General features: G+C 46.2%; 1 protein-coding gene across 2 annotated transcripts in view; it reads right to left on the bottom strand.

Moving 5' to 3' along the window:
- Window positions 1-249: 249 nt before the first annotated feature.
- MTHFD2L (methylenetetrahydrofolate dehydrogenase (NADP+ dependent) 2 like) overlaps window positions 250-22,122 on the bottom strand; it is a 69,882-nt gene continuing 48,009 nt past the window's right edge. For both annotated transcript variants that reach the window (XM_038759303.1, XM_038759304.1), the window contains 2 exons: window positions 19,544-19,669; window positions 250-665 (listed from right to left, as the gene is read on the bottom strand). In XM_038759303.1, the coding sequence (XP_038615231.1) occupies window positions 553-665; window positions 19,544-19,669 (239 nt within the window). In that variant the 3' untranslated portion in view covers window positions 250-552. The remainder of the gene's footprint in view (window positions 666-19,543; window positions 19,670-22,122) is intronic.

Below are 22,122 nucleotides of genomic sequence, written 5' to 3'. Positions count from 1 at the left end.
GACTGATGCTCCCAAGAGTCTCCAGCTGAGAGGTGGAGGGAAGGGAATGTGTCTGCTTATTGGTCTCTCATACTCTCCTAAGCACTTAGCACAGTGCTCTGCACACGGTAAACACCCAATTAAAACTTGGCACCAATCACAGTGTGCCCGGAAGACTCTTTACAAAGACGCAGAGACACATTTTCCACTGAACAGCCCCTGTTTTCCCGACAAAACCACCTCTCTGTAAACATACTGGGAGACACTGAATCGATTTTCAAAAGTACGCTTGTTGATGGTGACCCCTTTATTTACTTCAGCTTTAGGGAGCTAAATCTGTTATATGGAAGAAATTTTATCCCTGAAGCCAAAGCTCGAAATCTGTTAGTCGAAAACGCCACGGTGTCTGTGAGTTGTCCAACTCACAACAATACCCTGGGTGCAAAAAATAAATATGACATAGAAATAAATAGCTTCAGACATTAAAATAAAAAAAGACCGGCATCCGGTTGAGAAATAAGTAGCTTGAAGGGGTCGAGGGGCTCTTGGGGTGGTCTCAGGTCCAGACTTGGGCTAATAAACGAGGGTCTTAGCTGCAAGCAAAGTGTTTTTCAGAAGCATGGCGACAGTCATCGGCCCCACACCCCCGGGAACTGGAGTGATGAAGCCAGCTTTCTTCTTCACCTCTGGAAAAGACAAGGGGAACAACCTCATTTTATGGTCTGTCGCTTTTTGGATGGCAGCACCTCGGCCCTCACACAAGACCACATGCGAAGCCAGTACTAGGTGAGATCAATTCATTCGATCGTTTTTCAATCATATTTATTGAGCGCTTATTGTGTGCAGATGATAGCCAGTGTTCTGCCTCCAATCCTTAAAACGTAAGCTTCTTGAGGGCAGGAAATGTGCCTAATAATAATAATAATAATGGTATTTGTTAAGCGCTTACTATGTGCAAAGCACTGTTCTAAGTGCTGGGGTAGATACAAGGTGATCAGGTTGTCCCATGTGGGGCTCCCAGTCTTCATCCCCATTTTACAGATGGGTAACTGAGGTCCAGAGAAGTGAAGTGACTTGCCCAAAGTCACACAGCTGACAAGTGGCGGAGCCAGGATTAGAACCCATGACCTCTGACTCCCAAGCCCGGGCTCTTTCCATGGAGCCACGCTGCTTCTCTGCTAGTCTACTAACTAGTCTACTAGACTACTAGTCCACGCTGCTAGCCTACTAGAGTGTCTATTAGAGAAGCAGCGTGGCTCAGTGGAAAGAGCACGGGATTTGGAGTCAGAGGTCATGGGTTCAAATCCCGGCTCCACCAATTGTCAGCTGTGTGACTTTGGGCAAGTCACTTCACTTCTCTGGGCCTCAGTTCCCTCATCTGGAAAATGGGAATTAAGACTGTGAGCCCCTTGTGGGACAACTTGATCACCTTGTATCCTCCCCAGCGCTTAGAACAGTGCTTTGCACATACTAAGCGCTTAACAAATGGCATTATTATTATTATTGTTATTATTATTATTATTATTATTATTACTATTGTCCCAAGCACTTAGTTGTACTGTGTCTGTGCCCAATGGCTGATTAATGCCAATGATCCTACAGTTTGGTTAGTCAGTCAATCAATCGTATTGTATGGGCGCTTACTGTGTGTGGAGCACTGTACTACTACTAATAATAATGGTATTTGTTAAGTGCTTACTATGTGCCAAGCACTGTTCTAAGTGCTGGACTAAGCACTTAGAGCAGTATACCAACATAACAGACACATTTCCTTCACTTTCACCTGGAGAAATCATGTGTTGATTTAGCATGGCTCAGTGGAAAAGAGCCCGGGCTTTGGAGTCAGAGGTCATGGCTTCAAATCCCGGCTCCGCCACTTGTCGGCTATGTGACTTTGGGCAAGTCACTTCACTTCTCCGGGCCTCAGTGACCTCATCTGTAAAATGGGGATTAAGACTGTGAGCCCCCCGTGGGACCGCCTGATCACCTTGTAACCTCCCCAGCGCTTAGAACAGTGCTTTGCACATAGTAAGCGCTTAATAAATGCTATCATTATTATTAAGTGCTTACTCTGTGCCAGCCACTATACTAAGTGCTGGGGTTCGTTTAAGAAAATCGGGTTGGACACAATCCCTGTCCCACAGAGGGCTCGCAGTCTTAATCCCCAGTTTACAGATTAGGTAACTGAGGCACAGAGAAGTGCACTGACTTGCCTAAAGTCACACAGCAGACAAGCAGTGGAGCCAGGATTAGAACTCACGTCCTCTGACTCTCACACCTGTGCTCGTCCCACTAGACCACGCTGCTTTTATTTGATTGACCTCCTGGTTATCCATTCTCATGGTTATAGGGACGGATTATTTTGAGTCTGCAGTGGGGCCGGGATGTGTCTGATTCGATTATCTTGTATTTACTCCTGTGCCTGGCACAGTGCTTAGCACATAATAAGCACTTGATACCATCACTTCTACTCTCCAAATCCCTATGTTTCCCTCTAGTGATTCAGCACAGGCCCCTGGTCCATGAATTCATCCGATCCACGATCGATCATGTGGACAGTCTTCTAGACTGTGAGCTCACTGTTGGGTAGGGACCGTCTCTAGATGCTGCCAACTTGTACTTCCCAAGTGCTTAGTCCAGTGCTCTGCACACAGTAAGCACTCAGTAAATATGATTGAATGAATGAATGAATGAATGATCAGCAGTTATTTTCGGCTAGACAGTTTCCAGGGGGAATAAAGTCCACTACTTCCCTTCTCCCAATCCCCTTTGCTGTGTGAATGAGTTTCTCTGTTGTTTGCTTTGAACCCGGCACACAATCCAGGCCCGAAGGGTATCCCTCTCCCTGATGGAACATAAACTTGAACCAGGAAGAGTGAGGTGGCGGGGCGGACTCTCAAGGAGAACGATTAGTACGTCTTAAGTCTTGCCGGAGGGATTCCGGGAAGCCCTCTGACTCAAGGCTTCCCAGACCCCAAAGCCCATGGAGGAAATCCGGCCGGCCCCGGATTTTCCAGCAGCCTCTGGGGTCGGCTGATGGTGAAATTACCATCATCTGCCCTACAGAGCCATGTACTACACTCTCCCAGGGGCTTAGTACAGTGCTCTGCACACAGTAAGCGCTCAGTAAATACGATTGATTGATTAGTACAGTCCTCGGCCTAGAGTAAGTGCTCAATTCATTCATTCATTCAATCATATTTATTGAGCACTTACTGTGGGCAGAGCACTGTACTAAGCGCTTGAGAAGTACAAGTTGGCGACATGTAGAGATGGTCCCTACCCAACAATGGGCTCACAGTCTAGAAGGGGGAGACAGACAGCAAAACAAAACATGTGGACAGGTGTCATCAGAATAAATAGAAATCAATCAATCAATCGTATTTATTGAGCGCTTACTCTGTGCAGAGCACTGTACTAAGCGCTTGGGAAGTCCAAGTTGGCAACATATAGAGACAGTCCCTACCCACAGTCTAAAAGGGGGAGACGGAGAACAAAACCAAACATACTAACAAAATAAAATAAATAGAATAGATATGTACAAGTAAAATAAATAAATAAATAGAGTAATAAATATGTACAAACATATATACATATATACAGGTGCTATGGGGAAGGAAAGGAGGTAAGATGGGGGGATGGACAGAGTGACGAGGGGGAGAGGAAGGAATCAATCAATCGTATTTATTGAGCGCTTAGTCTGTGCAGAGCACTGTACTAAGTGCTTGGGAATCAATCAATCAATCAATCGTATTTATTGAGTGCTTACTGTGTGCAGAGCACTGTACTAAGCGCTAATAAAGCTAGATGCACATCATTAACATAATAAATAGAATAGTAAATATGTACAAGTAAAATAAATGGAGTAATAAATCTGTACAAACATGTATACAGGTGCTGTGGGGAGGGGAAGGAGGTAGGATGGGGGGGATGGGGAGGAGGAGAGGAAAAAGGGGGCTCAGTGAGGGAAGGCCTCCTGGAGGAGGTGAGCTCTCAGTAGGGCTTTGAAGGGAGGAAGAGAGCTGGCTTGGCAGATGTGCGGAGGGAGGGCATTCCAAGCCAGGGGGAGGACGTGGGCCGGGGGCCGATGGTGGGACAGGCAAGAACGAGGCCCATGAGGAGATTAGCGGCGGAGGAGCGGAGGGTGCGGGCTGGGCTGGAGAAGGACAGAAGGGAGGTGAGGTAGGAGGGGGCCAGGGGATGGACAGCCTTGAAGCCCAGGGTGAGGAGTTTTTGCCTGATGCATGGTTGACTGGTAGCCCCTGGAGATTTTTGAGGAGGGGAGTACCATGCCCAGAGCGTTTCTGCACAAAGATGATCCTGAATACCATTCATGAATTGTACTGTACTCTTCCAAGCATTCAGTCCAATGCTCTGCACACAGTAAGCACTCAATAAATACCAATGATCAACTGATTGATTGATAACCAATTCCATCTTCATTCACTCAATCATTTTTATTGCGCGTTTACTGTGTGCAGAGCACTGTACTAAGTGCTTAGGAGAGTACAATAAGCAGCATGGCTCAGTGGAAAGAGCTCGGGCTTTGGAGTCAGAGGTCATGGGTTTGAATCCCAGCTCCGCCACATGTTTGCTGTGTGACCTTGGGCAAGTCGCTTCACTTCTCGGAGCCTCAGTTCCCTCATCTGTAAAATGGGGATGATGACTGTGAGCCCCACGCGGGAGAACCTGATCACCTTGTATCCCCCCAGCACTTAGAACAGTGCTTTGCACATAGTAAGCGCTTAACAAATGCCATTATTATTATTACAATAGAACAATAAACAGACACATTCCCTGCCTTCAACGAGTTTACAGTCTAGAGGGGAACTCCCACCCTACTCCCATTCCAGACTGCAGAAAGGACTGCTTCCATGGATTCCTCTGATCCCAAGGCCAGATTTTGGTTTCAGCCCACGTTGTGTTGGGGTTGATGTGAGTGCACAGGAGCACGCTGATCCCAGAACAGGAAAATGGGAAGTAGCATAGCCTAGTGGAAACAGCATAGGCCTGGGAATCAGCAGACTTGGACTCCAATCTTAACACCACCACTTGTCTGCTGTGTGACCTTGGGCAAGTCATTTAACTTTTCTGTGCCCCCGTTATCTAATAGGTAAAATGGGGATTCAATATCTGTTCTCCCTCCAACTTAGACTGTGAGCCCCACGTGGGACAGGGACTGTGTCAACCTGATTATCTTCTATCTATAACAGCACTCAGTTCAGTACCTGGCACATAGTAAGTGCTTAGCAAGTACCATAAAAAAACAACAAACAAATCTAACTTTCTAGAGCACTATTGGTGCTTTCCATTGGGGAAAAGCTCACTGTGGGCAGGGAATGTGACTAGCAACTGTTACATTGTTATACTGTCCTCTCCCAAGCACTTAGTACAGTGCTAAGAAGTACTGTATACTTAGTACTTAGTACTGAGAAGCAGCGTGGTTTAATGGAAAGATCCCGGGCTTGGGAGTCAAAGGTCATGGGTTCTAATCCCGGCTCCACTGCTTGTCAGCTGTGTGACCTTGGGCAAGTCACTTAACTTCTCTGGGCCTCAGTTCCCTCATCTGTCAAATGGGGATGAAGACTGTGAGCCCCACATGGGACAACCTGATCACCTTGTACCTACCCCAGCGCTTAGAACAGTGCTTGGCACATAGTAAGCACTTAACAAATACCGACATTATTATTATTATTACTCTGCACACAGTAGGTGCTCAATAAATACGACCAATGGACTGAAATGGGATAAAGGTTAGAGCAAAAACCCAATTCTGGCTTTGCGTAAGTCACCAGGTCACCTTCTAGGCAGGGAGCACTGGTCTGGAACATCCTTTCAGAGTGGGGCTTTGCTATCTATTCTTCCCTGACTTGTTGACTTTGCAATTCCTCGGTCCGATTTACACCTGGGCTCAAACCCACAGAGGATTTCTGAATCTTGCTTAAAATTGTGGTCCCGTCTCTACACCCCGTGAGGAAGGTAAATTATAGTGTACCATCCTCCTTCTGTTTCTCCCGGCTCCTCTTTCCAACGCCACCACCACTGTCCACAAGTGCCCGCAACTGCCCGGTCTAAGAGGCAGGAGCTGAGGCAAATGACAGAAGAAAAAGAGGAGGGAGAAGAGGAAAAGTTAAATTCCTTTTCTCTCTTTTCTTTCTGTCCTTCCTCTTCTTGGCTACCCCCTCCCATCACCTAGCACTTTTGAACTTATTTTACATCCTCCTTGGCTCTCAGAATACACACACAAACACACCCTCTTTATTTTTGACCCCTTTAGTTTAAATATTTTCCTCTAGACTGTGAGCAGGAATGTGCCTGTTGTTATATTGTATTCTCCCAAGCGCTTAATACAGTGCTTTGAATAAATACAGTTGAATGAGTGAATGAATGAGTGAACGTTTATCTCCCCCATTAGAATATAAACTCCTTGTGGGCAAGGCGCATCTCACTTCATTATTTTATATTTCCCAAGCATCTGGTATAGTGCATTGCACCCATGGAAACTTGATAAAGGCTACAACCACAACTGCTACTACTACTACTACTACTACTAATGATGGCATTTATTAAGTGCTTACTATGTGAAAGCACTGTTCTAAGCGCTGGGGAGGTTACAAGGTGATCAGGTTGTCCCAAGGTGGGCTCACAGTCTTTATCTCCATTTTCCAGATGAGATAATTGAGGCCCAGAGAAGTGAAGTGACTTGCCCAAAATCACACAGCTGACAATTGGCGGGGCTGGGGTTTGAAACCATGACTTCTGACTCCAAAGCCTGTGCTCTTTCCACTAAGTACTGGGTAGGAGTTAGGCACAGTCCCTGGACTTCAGGGAGCTTCCCATCCATAAATAAGAGAGGGGAGGGGCGATGCATGACAGACATAGAGAGAAGGATTAAAAAAAAATCAACGCAGAAGTAATCGAAAAGACAAGGACGACTATACAAAGCTAAAGGGTGAAGGCATGAGGGTACCGTGATAGAGGAGCAGAATTTCTGCTCCTGCCCTTTGAGCAATCAATCAGGTTTGCAGGGCCTGGCTTTGTTTTGGTTTCTGCCTCTTTGTCAAGATGGCAAGGGACAAGCATTACATCAACAGAAAAATCTCTCCTTGGCTGTTGCGGCTTTTCAGGGAGGCGGCGGGGCCAATAAGCTTCCACTTGCTGGGGAAGAAGGAGACTTCTTCCAATGGACACTTGGTAGGGGGTGGCAGATTCTCCCCTATCTACTGAGCGCTGACGGGGGAAACAGTCTTGGGCCGAAATTCCACGAGGCTCTCTCAGTTCGGGAATCTCGACAGGTATCGGGGCCTCCATCAGCCTTTAATGAATGGGCCTGGCAAACGCAGGGCTGGATTTCATTTCCATAAAGTCAACACGATTTAATAGCCTGACATCAAGGCAAATAAAACCTCCGCCCAATCCCTCCATCTGCCAAAGAGGCCCTTAGGTTCTCAGAGGGTTGAGGTGGAGGGTCTCGGCCTCTTTGGCTGCTTGGGGAGAAGATTGGGAGACACGATGATTGATTTAGTTACCCTGGGAGCCCATCTCGGTGCCGTCGGCCTAGAATAGGAATCCCGTGGCCTTGGCTGGTGATTTGAACCCGCTGTGGGAAGCAGGTTTACGTGGCCTGGAAGCAGCGTGGCATTGTGAATACAACACGGGCCTGGAGTCGGAAAGAACTAGGTACTAATCCCAGCTCCACCACATGTCTGCTGTGTGATCTTGGGCAAATCACGTCATTTCCCTGGGCCTCAGCTACCTCACCTGTAATAATAATAATATTATTATTATTAATAATAATAATAATAATAATAATAATAATAATAATAATAACGATGGCACTTGTTAAGCACTTACTATGTGCGAAGCACTGTTCTAAGCACTGGGGGGATACAAGGTGATCAGGTTGTCCCTCATGGGGCTCACAGTCTTAATCCCCATTTTAATAATGATAATGATATTTGTTAAGCATTTACTATGTGCAGAGCAGGTAACTGAGGTTCAGAGAAGGGAGGTGACTTGCCCAAAGTCACAGAGCTGACAAGTGGTGGAGCCGGGATTAGAACCCATGACCTCTGATTCCAAAGCCCGGGCTCTTTCCATGGAGCCATGCTGCTTCTCTAATGGGGATTAAGAGGGTGATTCCCATGTGGGACAGGGCCTGTGTCCTATCTGATTAACTTGTATCTACCACAGTGCTTAGAACAGTGCTTGGCAAATGATAAGTGCTTAGCAAGTACCATTATTATTATTATTCTTATTATTAATAATAAGACTCCCAGGAGACCCAGGTCCCACCTCTGACTCTTGTCCTTTGTGTGACCTTGGGCAAGTCACAACCTCTCTGGGCCTCAGTTTCCTCATGAGCCAAAAGGGATAAGATACCTGTCCCTTCTCCCATTAGGCTGTGAGCTAGGGATCATGTCAATGTGGTTATCTCAGATTCATTCATTCATTCAATCGTATTTATTGAACGCTCACTGTGTGCAGAGCACTATACTAAGCGCTTGGGAAGTACAAGTTGGCAACATATAGAGACGGTCCCTACCCAACAGCGGGCTCACAGTCTAGAAGGGGGAGACAGATAACAAAACAAAATATAGTAACAAAATAAAATAGAATAAATATGTACAAGTAAAATAAATAGAGTAATAAATCCGTACAAACATATATACATATATACAGGGGCTGTGGGGAGGGGAAGGAGGTAAGGCGGGGGGGATGGGGAGGGGGAGGAGGGAGAGAGGAAAGAGGGGGCTCAGTCTCAGATCTGCCCCAACGCTTAGCATAGTGCTTATTTGTTGCATCATTATTCTTAAGGGATGGTATTTAAGTGCAAGAGGGTCTGCAAGACAAGTTCACACGATAAGAGTTTTGTTTCATTCCCTGTTCTTGCGACGTCCTTGGGTCGGGTTCTCAGAGAACGCTGCCTCTTCTGTAAAATGCTCCCCAAACGTCAGGATCCCAATTAATTTTAATTGCCACGCACGCTATCGTTTATGGTGAGCCAAACCATGATGGGCGTTTAGTCTCTGCAAAGCAGTTTTATATTCTCCGAGGGCCGAACGATGATTGTCGGATTAGTCATTCCCCACAGACACCCTGTGAGATTGGTCAGATTATCCGGACAGGAAATGGACGGACTGGGAAGGGAGGGGACTGTCCCCAGGATCACTAGTCAGGTCGGGAGTTGGAACTGCATGAGAAGCAACGTGGCCTGGTGAAAAGTAGCCAAGATTGGGAGTCAGAAGACTTGGGTTCTAATCCCGGCTCTGCCATTTGCCTGCTGTGTAACCTGAACCTCTCTGGGCCTCAGTCTCCTCATCTGTGCCTCGTTCTCGCCTGTCCCGTCATCGACCCCTGGCCCACGTCATCCCCCGGGCCTGGAATGCCCCCAATCCCTCTGCCCATCCGCCAAGCTCGCTCTCTTCCTCCCTTCAAGGCCCTACTGAGAGCTCACCTCCTCCAGGAGGCCTTCCCACACTGAGCCCCTTCCTTCCTCTCCCCCACGTCCCCCTCTCCATCCCCCCATCTTACCTCCATCCCTTCCCCACAGCACCCGTATATATGTATATATGTTTGTACAGATTTATTACTCTATTTATTTATTTATTTTACTTGTACATATCTATTCTATTTATTTTATTTTGTTAGTATGTTTGGTTTTGTTCTCTGTCTCCTCCTTCTAGATTGTGAGCCCACTGTTGGGTAGGGACTGTCTCTATATGTTGCCAACTTGTACTTCCCAAGCGCTTAGTACAGTGCTCTGCACACAGTAAGCGCACAATAAATATGATTGATTGATTGATTGATCTATAAAATGGGGTTAAAATACCTGTCCTCCCTCCCACTCAGATTGTGAGCCCCATGTGGGACAGGCACTGTGCCCAACCTGATTATATTGTCTCTATCCCAGCATACAGTTCAGTGCGTGGCACCCAAGAAGCACTTAAGAAAAGCCACAGTTATCGTTCTTACATATAATAATACTAATGATAATAATTGTGGCATTTGTTAAGCGCTTACTATGTGTCAAACACTGTTCTAAGTGCTGGGGTAGATAATAATAATGATAGCATTTGTTAAGCACTTACTATGTGCAAAGCACTGTTCTAAGCACTGAGGGGGATACAAGGTGATCAGGTTTTCCCACGTGGGGCTCACAGTCTTAATCCCCATTTTACAGATGAGGTCACTGAGGCTCAGAGAAGTGAAGTGACTTGCCCAGGGTCACACAGCAGACATGTGGTGGAGCCGGGATTTGAACCCCTGACCTCTGACTCCAAAGCCCGTGCTCTTTCCACTGAGCCACACTGCTTCTCTAATAATCATGGGATATTTGTTAATCAATCAATCAATCAATCAGTGACATTTATTGAGCACTTACTATGTGCAGAGCACCTTTCTTAGAGCTTGGGAGAGTACAATACAAGAGAATTAGCAAACACTTTCCCTGTCCATAATGATCCTACAGCCTAGAGTGCTTCGGTAACAAATACCGCAATTAGTACTACTACGCATTAAGCATTGTTCTAAGCACTGGGGTGGAAACAAACTAATCAGTTAGGACACAGTCCCTGTCCTACATGGGGCTCACAGTCTAATTAGGAGAAGAATAGGGATTGAATTTCCATTTTACAGATGAGGTAACTGAGGCACCAAGAAGTTAAGTGACTTGCCCACTGTCTAGCAGCGGGCAAGTGCAGAGCCGGGGTTAGAACCCGGGTTCTAGTGGAAAGAGCCCGGGCTTTGGAGTCAGAGGTCATGGGTTCAAATTCCCACTCTGCCAATTGTCAGCTGTGTGACTTTGGGCAAGTCACCTAACATCTCTGGGCCTCAGTTACCCCATCTGTAAAGTGGGGATGAAGACTGTGAGCCCCCCGTGGAACAAACTGACCACCTTGTAACCTCCCCAGTGCTTAGAACAGTGCTTGGCACATAGTAAGTGCTTAATAAATGCCATTATTATTATTATTATTATTGTTATTATTACCAGGCCCGTGCTCCTTTCACAAGGTCACGCTGCTTCTCCACTGCTTATTCATTCATTCATTCAATCATATTTATTGAGCGCTTACTGTGTGCAGAGCACTGGACTAAGCACTTGGGAAGTCCAAGTCGGCAACCTATAGAGACGGTCCCTACCCAACAACAGGCTCACAGTCTAGAAGGGGGAGAGAGACAGCAAAACAAAACATGGAGACGGATGTTTATCCTGCTGCTCAAGGGACAGACCAGTTGGCAGTCAGTCATCATCATCCTCATCCTCATCAATCGTATTTACTGAGCACTAACTAGAGAAGCAGCGTGGCTCAGTGGAAAGAGCCCGGGCTTGGGAGTCAGAGGTCATGGGTTCAAATCCCGCCTCCGCCAATTGTCAGCTGTGTGACTTTGGGCAAGTCACTTCACTTCTCTGGGCCTCAGTTTCCTCATCTGTAAAATGGGAATTAATGTGAGCCCCCCGCGGGACAAACTGATCACCTTGTAACCTCCCCAGCGCTTAGAACAGTGCCTTGCCCATAGTAAGCGCTTAATAATGCCATCATTATTATTATTATTATAACTGTGTGCCGAGCAGTGTTCTAAGTGCTTGGGAGATACAACAGAACAATAAACAGACACATTCCCTGCCCACAGTGAGCTTACGGTCTAGAGGGGGACACAGACATTAATAGAAATAAATAAATTACAGCTGGAAACCAGTCCATCAGGTATCGGATCACACGAACAACTACCCGAGGGGCAACTGTGACCAACCTCCTCACTGTATCTCGTTCTCGCCTGTCCTGCTGTCAACCCCCGGCCCACGTCCTCCCCCTGGCCCGGAATGCCCTCCCTCCGCACATCCACCAAGCTATCTCTGTTCCTCCCTTCAAAGCCCTACTGAGCGCTCACCTCCTCCAAGAGGCCTTCCCACACTGAGCCCCCTTTTTCCTCTCCTCCACCCCATCCCCTCCACCCTACCTCCTTCCCCTCCCCACAGCACCTGTATATATGTTGGTACAGATTTATTACTCTATTTCACTTGTACACATTTCCTATTCTATTTATTTTGTTAATGACATGCATTTAGCTTTAATTCTATTTGTTCTGATGACTTGACACCTGTCCACATGTTTCGTTCCGTTGTCTGGCTCCTCCTTCTAGACTGTGAGCCCGTTGTTGGGTAGGGACCGTCTCTATATGTTGCCAACTTGTACTTCCCAAGCGCTTAGTACAGTGCTCTGCACACAGAAAGCGCTCAATAAATATGACTGAATGGATAAATAAATAAATTACGGCTAGAAACTGGTCCGTTAGGCATGGAACCACACAAACGACCACCCTAAGGGCAGCCGTGACCAAACAGAGTCCATCGCGACGGGCAGAGGCCGGGTCAAGTCCGTGTCCTAAGAATCCAAACCAAGGGAGCGAGGCCAGGGAGAAAATCCCTCTGGCCTGGGAATGAAACACGGAGCCGAGAAATTACCCTTAATGAGGAAGTGATCTCGTTGCCCGGGAATGATGATCCGGTTGGGCATGTTCCCCATCCTCCTCCCCACGCTCTCCAGAACAGTGCTCCCAACCCTCAGGCGCGGCTTTCACCAGCAAGGAAGGAGGGGAGGCCTGGCACGCCTCGGCCCCGCCGTCTACACTGGTGACATCAGCCCTTTAGCCCGGGCCGGGGAGAGGACATCGGGCGTGTGAGGGCCCCACAAAGTGTTTAGCATCACGCTGGGCACAAGGAAAGTGCTCAATACATACTGTAGATGATTTGATTGCAGAGAGCCAGGAGGGCAGGGGCCTGGGGAAGGAGCGGGGTGTCCTGAGAGGCGATGGGAGATTTCCACATAGCTTCGGCCAGCAGCTCCCGGGGTTACGTATGGTCAGTGGATGCGTCGGGATTACTTGCGACGGTCATTAGTAAAAAGCTCGTAACCACCCGGGTCTCCCCCTCGTCCCCCTCTCCATCCCCCCATCTTACCTCCTTCCCTTCCCCACAGCACCTGTATATATGTATATATGGTTGTACATATTTATTACTCTATTTATTTATTTATTTATTTTACTTGTACATTTCTATCCTATTTTATTTTGTTGGTATGTTTGGTTCTGTTCTCTGTCTCCCCCTTTTAGACTGTGAGCCCACTGTTGGGTAGGGACTGTCTCTATGTGTTGCCAATTTGTACTTCCCAAGCGCTTAGTACAGTGCTCTGCACAATAAATACGATTGATTGATTGATTGATTGATTGAAAAGATCGTCAGTGGGTAGTTACGGCCCAGTCTTCCTCCAGCTCCTGGTGTCTCCCCCTCTTCTAGGCCTGCCTGACAGTGGGCTGCTAAGCTATGCTGCTTAAATGAAGCATTTAGGAACACATGATAGACGGGAAAGACACGGTCCCTGTCCTCAAGGAGCTGGCAATCTAACGGGGGGTGTCAGGCAGACAGCCTGAGCCAGCCTCGGGCAGAGGCGCTCAAAGGGATGTGCCTCCCGAAACTTAAACCATCTCAGCAGACCGCCCCCGCTGAACCAAGCCCACGCGCCAGGCATCTGGCCAAGAACTGGGAGAACTGACCCCGCCGTCTCCCCGTGTGAAGGGCTGGGCCGATGAAGAAACGACAATCTGGCCTTTCCCAGGGACGCCGAGGGTGAAGCTGAGGGGCAAGTTCTGCTCCCGGTTGAAAATTTTCCACCGGATTGCCGAGCGGGGTGCCAAGAGAGCCCGGCTTCCAGAGTCGGAGGGAGGAACGGGATAGTTCACCTGTGGGAAGCCCTCTCCTTGTGTCAACCAGACTGCGGACATTGCTGGGAACACTGCGTGAACATGCACGCGAGGAGGGTGAGCGAATATCATCAAAGGAGCTTCCCGGTCTTGCTGACATAAGCCCGGTCTCTTAAACTAGGTCAGTAGCTGTTGCTGTCCGACTCGTTTGGTTCCCGCGCTTCTCCTCTAAATTATCTGCTGACGCTTCTTCCAGCTTCCTGAGGGAGATACTCATCTTCTCAAGATCCTTGCCCGGGGTTTGCCGGTCCTTGCAGACAGTGGTCGACAGGGTCATTGCCGAAGAAGGATCCATTAACTGAGCGCTTACTGTGTGCAGAGCACTGTACTAAGCGCTTGATCCGAATCAAATCCTCAGCCTAACGATGTCACTGACTGAATCAGATCCCGAATCAGTGTCCCCATCTTCCGAGATCTTCCGAGATCTGGGCCCGTTCGGGATGGATTAAGAAAGGCTAGAGGATGTTGTTTCCACGGGGGCTTTTCCCTGGTCTACATTACTCCTCATGAAGCCATGAGAAAAGTTCTGAAAAGCACCGAAAGACTCAAGGGGAGGATGTAGCAAATTGGCCGTGACTTGCTAAATAAGGCTAAGATTCCCCTGCCGTGACCTCACCTGAATTCTCTGTTTGGACAGCCGCCAGTTGGCCTGGCCGTCTGGCCAAACCCACTCTGAGAATTCCTGTCATAGGGAGTGGAATTCCGTGCCCAAGACTGGAGGCTGTTTCCCAGCCCCTCGTTTGGAGTGAACAATTTTCCTCTGGCAGTGAGTAATCCTTGTTTCTAGGTCACAGTGTGAGTTTGCCTAGATGTCCATCATTGCAGGTGAGGGAATCCGCTGTCGAGTTGGCTTCGAAAGGCCAGTGATAGTAAATATCCCAGGGGTCTGGAAACCACTTGGCCGGCTCTATTCCAGGGAGATGATAGTAATATTATATATATAATATATATTAATTATATATACTATATACAATATATATTATAATTTAATATTAATTAATTAATTATTTTGTTGTTATTATTATCTAATAATAACAACAACTGTGGTATTTGTTAAGCATTTATTATGTGCCAGGCACTGTACTAAGTGTGGATAGATACAAGGAAACTGAGTTGGATAAAGTCCCTGTCCCACACTGGGCTCTCCGTCTTAATCCCCATTTTGCTGATGAGGTAACTGAGGCCCAGAGAAGTGAAGTGACTTGCCTGAGGTCACGCAGCAGGTGAGTGGAGAAGCCGGGATTAGAACCCAGGTCCTTCTGACTCCCAGATGCTCAACTCCCTGGCCTCTGCTCTTTCCACTAGGCCATGCTGCTTCCCCGGGCCCAGTTACAGCCCATCTTAGAGCTCGCCCATGTCCTGCCTCTGGCCTGGAGTGTTCTCCCTCCTCATATAATAATAATAATTGGCATTTGTTAAACACTTACTATGTGCAAAACACTGTTCTAAGCGCTGGGGAGGATACAGGGTGATCAGGTTGTCCCATGTGGGACTCACAGTCTTAATCCCCATTTTACAGATGAGGTAACTGAGGCCCAGAGAAGTTAAGTGCCTTGCCCAAGATCACACAGCAGACATGTGGTGGAGTCGGGATTCGAACCCATGACCTCTGACTCCAAAGCCCTTGCTCTTTCCACTGAGCCACGCTCATATCCGACAGACAACAACTCTCCCACCATTCAAAGACTTAAGGAAGGCCCATCTCCTCCAAAAGGCCTTCCCTGACTAAGTCCTCCTTTCCTCTTCTCCCACTCCCTTCTGCGTCACCCTGACTTGCTCCCTTTATTCACCCCCCGTCCCAGCCCCGCAGCACTTATGTCCATATCCGTATAAATTTATTTATATTAATGTCTGCCTCCCCCTCTAGACTGGAAGCTCACTCTGGGCAGAGAATGTGTCTGCTATATTGTTATACTGTATAATATACTGTACAATAGTTATACTGTACTGTACTCTTTAGAGAAACAGCGTGGCTCAGTGGAAAGAGCCCGGGCTTGGGAGCTGGAGGTCATGGGTTCTAATCCCAGCTCTGCCATATGCTTGCTGTGTGACCTTGGGCAAATCACTTAACTTCTCTGGGCCTCAAGTACCTCATCTGTAAAATGGAGATTAAGACTGTGAGCCCCACGTGGGACAACCTGATCATCTTTTGTATCCCCCCAGTGCTTAGAACTGTGCTTTGCACATATCAATCAATCAATCAATCAATTGTATTTATTGTAAGTAAATAGTAAGCGCTTAACAAATGCCATTTTTATTATTATTATTATTATTACTCTCCCAAGTGCTCAGGAAAGTCCTCTGACAGTGCTCAGGAAAGTCCTCTGACACAGTAAGCGCTCAATAAATATGACTGTGAGACTGTGAGCCCACTGTTGGGTAGGGACTGTCTCTATATGTTGCCAACTTGTACTTCCCAAGCGCTTAGTACAGTGCTCTGCACACAGTAAGTGCTCAATAAATACGATTGATTGATTGATTGATTGACTGATGGATTGACAGATAAACTCTCAGTATTGAAGGGCTCTATACACTCAGTTGCCCAGTCTTGTGCTCTGCATCCAGTCACAAGAGGTGGCTAGTACAGTGCTCTGCACATAATAGGAGCCCAGTATAATGGCTTACACACAGTAGACTCCCAGGAAAATGGGCTCTACATACATTGTAGGGGCTCAGTACAGTGTCCTGTATCAAATGTATCAAAGGAATGAATGAATGTACAGACTCCATTCCGCAAAACAGAGCAGAGGGACCTCGGAGCCCACAGAGTACAGCAACTTATTGGGTAACTGGAGAAGTAGCAGGGCCTAGCGAATAAAGCCCAGGCCTGGAATCAGAAGGACCTGAGTTCTAATCCCAGCTCTGCCACTTCCATGCTGTGTGACCTCTGGACAAGTCACTTCACTCCTCTGGATCTCAGTTACCTCACCTGTAAAATGGGGATTAAGACTGCAGGACAGGGACTGTGTCCAACCCGATTTGCTTGTATCCCCGCCCTCAGTGCTTAGTACAGTGCCTGGTACAGAGAAAGCGCTGAACAAATACCACAATTATTATTGTTAGGATTTGAGCATGTGAAGTGAATGGGCTGTCCCGTCTTGTTATCGGGGAGCCGTGGAGAAAGCGAGCACGAATCCCCGCCTCCATCCCCCTCCTGACCTGGGGACTCACTGCCCGCCACTGTGCTTTCCTTGGCTCTGCGGTTGCTGAAATCAGCACCAATCATCATCAATCGTATTTATTGAGCACTTACTATGTGCAGGGCACTGTACTAAGCACCAATACTGCCGAGCCAGCCGCACTTTCCCCTTGGTGACGTATTGCTCGTCACCCCCCTTATGTTCAGCTGCAGAACCCAGGAGAACATGGTTCCACCCTCTGGTGTTGGGGGATTCCCCTCGCCTCCTCACTATTGGCTTCAAGGCTGTCCATCCCCTCGCCCCACAGCACTTGTGTATATATATACATATTTATTATTCTATTTATTTTATTCATGATGTGTATATATCTATAATTCTGTTTATTTATATTGATGCTGTTGATGCCTGCGTACTTGTTCTGTTTTGTTTTGTTGTCTGTATCCCCCCCTTCTAGACTGTGAGCCCGTCACTGGGTAGGGACCATCTCTGTTTGTCGTCAAATTGTACTTTCCAAGTGCTTAGTACAGTGCTCTGCACAAAGTAAGCACTCAATAAATATGATTGATGATTATGATGATGATGATTGAAAGAATGAATGAACCTCGGGGTGGGGTAAGGAATCTCAGGGAACGTGACATGTCTAGACTGTGAGCCCACTGTTGGGTAGGGACCGTCTCTATGTGTTGCCAACTTGTACTTCCCAAGTGCTTAGTGCTCTGCACACAGTAAGCGCTCAATAAATACGATTGATTGATTGATTGAGCACTTACTGTGTGCAGAGCACTGTACTAACCGCTTGTTTCATTCAATCATTCATTCATTCATTCATTCAATTGTATTTATTGAGCGCTTACTGTGTGCAGAGCACTGTACTAAGCACTTGGGAAGCTCCCTCATCTGCAAAATGGGTATTCACTATCTGTTCTCCCTCCAACATAATCTGTGAGCTCCATGTAGGAACTGGTTATCTTGGTTAAACCTCAGCACTTAGCACAGTGCTTGGCACCTAGTGAGCACTTCACAAATGCCATCATAATTTTTGCTATTGTATATGACGTGAGTGGACATATATAGCTCATTGTGGGCAGGGATTTTCTCTTTCAATTGCTGTATTGTATTTTCCCAAGCGCTTAGTCCAGTGCTCTGCACACAGTAAGCGCTCAATAAATACAATTGAATGAATGTGAATGTGAATGACACAACCCACCTGTACATATGTACATATTGGCAATTCCTTTTACTGTCTGTCTCCCTCTCTAGACTGTAAGCTCCAAGTGGGACGGAAACCCGTTTACCAACTCTGTTATTTTTTTAGTATGGTGCTTAGTACAGTGCTCTGCAGACAGCATGCACTCAATAAATATGACTGATTGATTGAAGAGCCTCAAAGGCCAATACTAATAAACAGAATGTCTGTGGAACCCACGACAAGGATCCAGATTTCAAAAAACTAGCATTCGCCTTTATGTCTGCCAAGCTGAGACCACCGAGGCAAATAATTATTGTTTGCCTTACGTGTGAAAGTGAAAAAGGACCCTCGATCATGTCTCAGTGGCTGAAGATTCTCACATAGATTTAGTGCATTTTCCAGAATAGATATAGTACACTGAAATACACGTTCCTTCATCCCTGAAAACGAGTCATCATTAGTCAATACTGAAAAGCCATAGTGAATATAATAAAAACTATAAAAACAAAATAATAGTAATAATAATAGTATCTGTTAAGTACTTATTATGTGCCAAACACGGTACTACCTACTAGGATAGACACGAGATAATCAGGTCTCACGTAGGACTCATAATCTAAGTAAAAAGAGAGAACAGGGATTGAATCCCCATTTTGCAGATGAGGGAACTGAGGCACAGAGACGGTAAGTGACTTGGCCAAGGTCCCACAGCAGGTATGTGGTGGAGCTGGGATTAGAACCTGGGTCCTCTGATTCCCAGGACTATGCTCTTTCCATTCATTCACTCATACATTCATTCAATCTTATTTACTGAGCGCTTACTGTGTGCAGAGCACTGTACTAAGCGCTTGGAAAGTACAATTCAGCAATAAAGACAGACAATCCCTGCCCACACCGGGCTTACAGTCTAGAAGGGGCAAGACAGACATCAAAACAAGTAAACAGGCATCAGTATAAATAAACAGAATTATAGATACTGAAATGGAGGCTTTACGCAGCTACGAGTCCTTTAGTGGTAAAAGAAAAAGGTACCACATTTCTTTGAACTACCAGTTTTCTATTTTTCTCTGCCTTGTCTCTTCCTTCTTCCTTCTTTAGAGAAGCAGCATGGCTCAGTGGAAAGAGCATGGGCTTTGGAGTCAGGGGTCATGGGTTCAAATCCCGGCTCTGCCCCTTGTCTGCTGTGTGACCTTGGGTGAGTCACTTCACTTCTCTGTGCCTCAGTTATCTCATCTGTAAAATGGGGATGAAGACTGTGAGCCCCCCGTGGGACAACCTGATCACCTTGTAACCTACCCAACGCTTAGAACAGTGCTTTGCACAAAGTAAGTGCTTAGTAAATGCCATTATTATTATTATTATTTCACATTTTCCTCATCCACCACTGCAAACTAGAACATTTTTATTCAACAGTTTCTGGAAAGAGACAGTGGTTTTTATTCATCTTTGTGACTGACTGATGGATTTTCCTTACCATCAAAGTCCACATCTCCCATCAATTTGGTCTTCCCCGTGAGTGGATCCTGGATGTGGTTGATTCCCACGTCGATGACGGCGGCACCTTCCTTAACCATGTCGGCGGTGATCAACTTTGGCACACCTGAAGTCGACAATATTACATGTAAAACGCACACGCATAGCACTGCTCTTTGTGTGAACATTGTATCTACTCCAGCGCTTAGTACAGTGATGGCATAAAGTCAGTACTTACCAAATCCCAACAGCCTGCGATTATTCATTCATTCAATTGCATTTATTGAGTGCTTATTGGGTGCACAGCACTGTACTAAGTGCTTGGGAGAGTACAATATAATGGCATTTTTATTAAGCCCTCCTCCCCCTCCCCATCCCCCCTGCCTTACCTCCTTCCCCTCCTGACAGCACCTGTATATATGTATATATGTATATATGTTTGTATGTATTTATTACTCTATTTATTTATTTATTTATTTTACTTGTACATATTTATTCTATTTTATTTTGTTGATATGTTTTGTTTTGTTGTCTGTCTCCCCCTTCTAGACTGTGAGCCCGCTGTTGGGTAGGGACCATCTCTATATGTTGCCAACTTGTACTTCCCAAGCGCTTAGTCCAGTGCTCTGCACACAGTAAGCGCTCAATAAATACGGTTGCATGAATGAATGAATACATACGATTGAATGAATGAATGAATAAATGAATAATGCAAAGAGCTGTTATAAGCACTGGGGGAGGTTACAAAATGATCAGGTTGTCCCACGGGGGTGCTCACAGTCTTCATCGCCATTTTATAGATGAGGGAACTGAGGCACAGAGAAGTTAAGTGACTTGCCCAAAGTCACACAGCTGACAAGTGGCGGAGCCGGGACTTGAGCCCATGACCTCTGACTCCAAAACCCGTGCTCTTTCCACTGAGACACGCTGCAATATAACAATGGACACATTCCTGCCCATAATGAGTTCATCATCTAGAGGGAAAGACATTAATATAAATAAATGAATAGATAGATAAATAAATAAATAAATTACAGATCTATATGTACATTATCATCATTATTATTATTTTTATTGTTAATAAGAGGAGTCAAGATTTATGCTTCTACTCCTTTATCACAGAATTGACATCGTAATTGTTCCAGAGGGAATTCACTGGAGCCAAATTTTTGTTTGCTAGAAAATGGCCATCAGAAAATTCATTGTTCCTGGTTCATCCAAGGTTTTGGAAAACTCGAACTGGCAAAAATCCTGTCTTGCCATCCGTTCCGACAGGGTGGCTGTTTTGAGAGGACACCATTTTCCTCACGCTCCCAAGCAGCGGCTAAGCTCTAAAACCTGTTCAGCCGCGCACCCGGAGCAGAGCACCGGCCCTAACTGCCACCGTCTCCTCCGCTATCGAGGGTCTCCGCTCTCAGAAAGTACCTCAGGGAGACAATAATAATTATGGCATCGGTTAAGCACTTTGTGCCAAACGCTGTACTAAGTGCTGGGACAGACACAAGATAATCAGGTCGGACGCAGTCCCCGTTCCACGTGAGGCTCCCGGTCTAGCGAGGAGATAGGGAAAATCTCTACCAACGTTGATGCGTAAGAACAATAATAATAATAAAAATTTAACAGCCTTCAGAACAAGTAGACTTGGGTCTGAATTGAAAGAATGTGGGCTGACAAAGGGAGACTAATGGTAGGGCCCTGGGCTGGCAAACTGACTTTTTAACTCTTAAGAGGATTCAAAGGGTTCCACATTCAAGATGAAGAGCTGTGGGCTTAATTCACCTTGAATATTACTGAGAGCTCACCTCTTCCAGGAGGCCTTCCCAGACTGAGCCCCTTCCTTCCTCTCCCCCTCATCCCCCTCTCCATCCCCACATCTTACTTCCTTCCCTTCCCCACACCACCTGTATATATGTATATATGTGTGTACATATTTATTACTCTATTTATTTATTTATTTATTTATTTTACTTGTACATATCTATTCTATTTATTTTATTTTGTTAGTATGTTTGGTTTCGTACTCTGTCTCCCCCTTTTAGACTGTGAGCCCGCTGTTGGGTAGGGACTGTCTCTAGATGTTGCCAACTTGTACTTCCCAAGCACTTAGTACAGTGCTCTGCACACAGTAAGCGCTCAATAAATACAATTGATTGATTGATTGATCCCCCCGCCCTACCTCCTTCCGTTCCCCCCCAGCACCCGTATAAATGTTTGTACAGATTTATTACCCGATTTATTTTACTTGTACTGTACATATTTACTATTCTATTTATTTTGTTAATGATGTGCATCTAGCTTTATTTCTATTTATTCTGATGACTTGACGCCTGTCCACATGTTTCGTTTTGTTGTCTGTCTCCCCCTTCTAGACTGTGAGCCCGTTGTTGGGTAGTGACCGTCTCTATATGCTGCCAACTTGTACTTCCCAAGCGCTTAGTACAGTGCTCTGCACACAGTAAGCGCTCAATAAATATGATTGAATGAATGAATGAATATAAGCCATCCTTTCCAAGCAATTGCTTTATAAAGCAATTCCGGGGGAATCTCTGTCTAGATCTCAGAACAATGAAGGACTTCTCT

Source organism: Tachyglossus aculeatus, chromosome 17, assembly GCF_015852505.1.
Source record: "Tachyglossus aculeatus isolate mTacAcu1 chromosome 17, mTacAcu1.pri, whole genome shotgun sequence".
Classification (NCBI taxonomy): domain Eukaryota; kingdom Metazoa; phylum Chordata; class Mammalia; order Monotremata; family Tachyglossidae; genus Tachyglossus; species Tachyglossus aculeatus.
The sequence above is the reverse complement of the archived record's forward strand: the minus strand, read 5'-3'. Positions and strand labels throughout refer to the sequence as shown.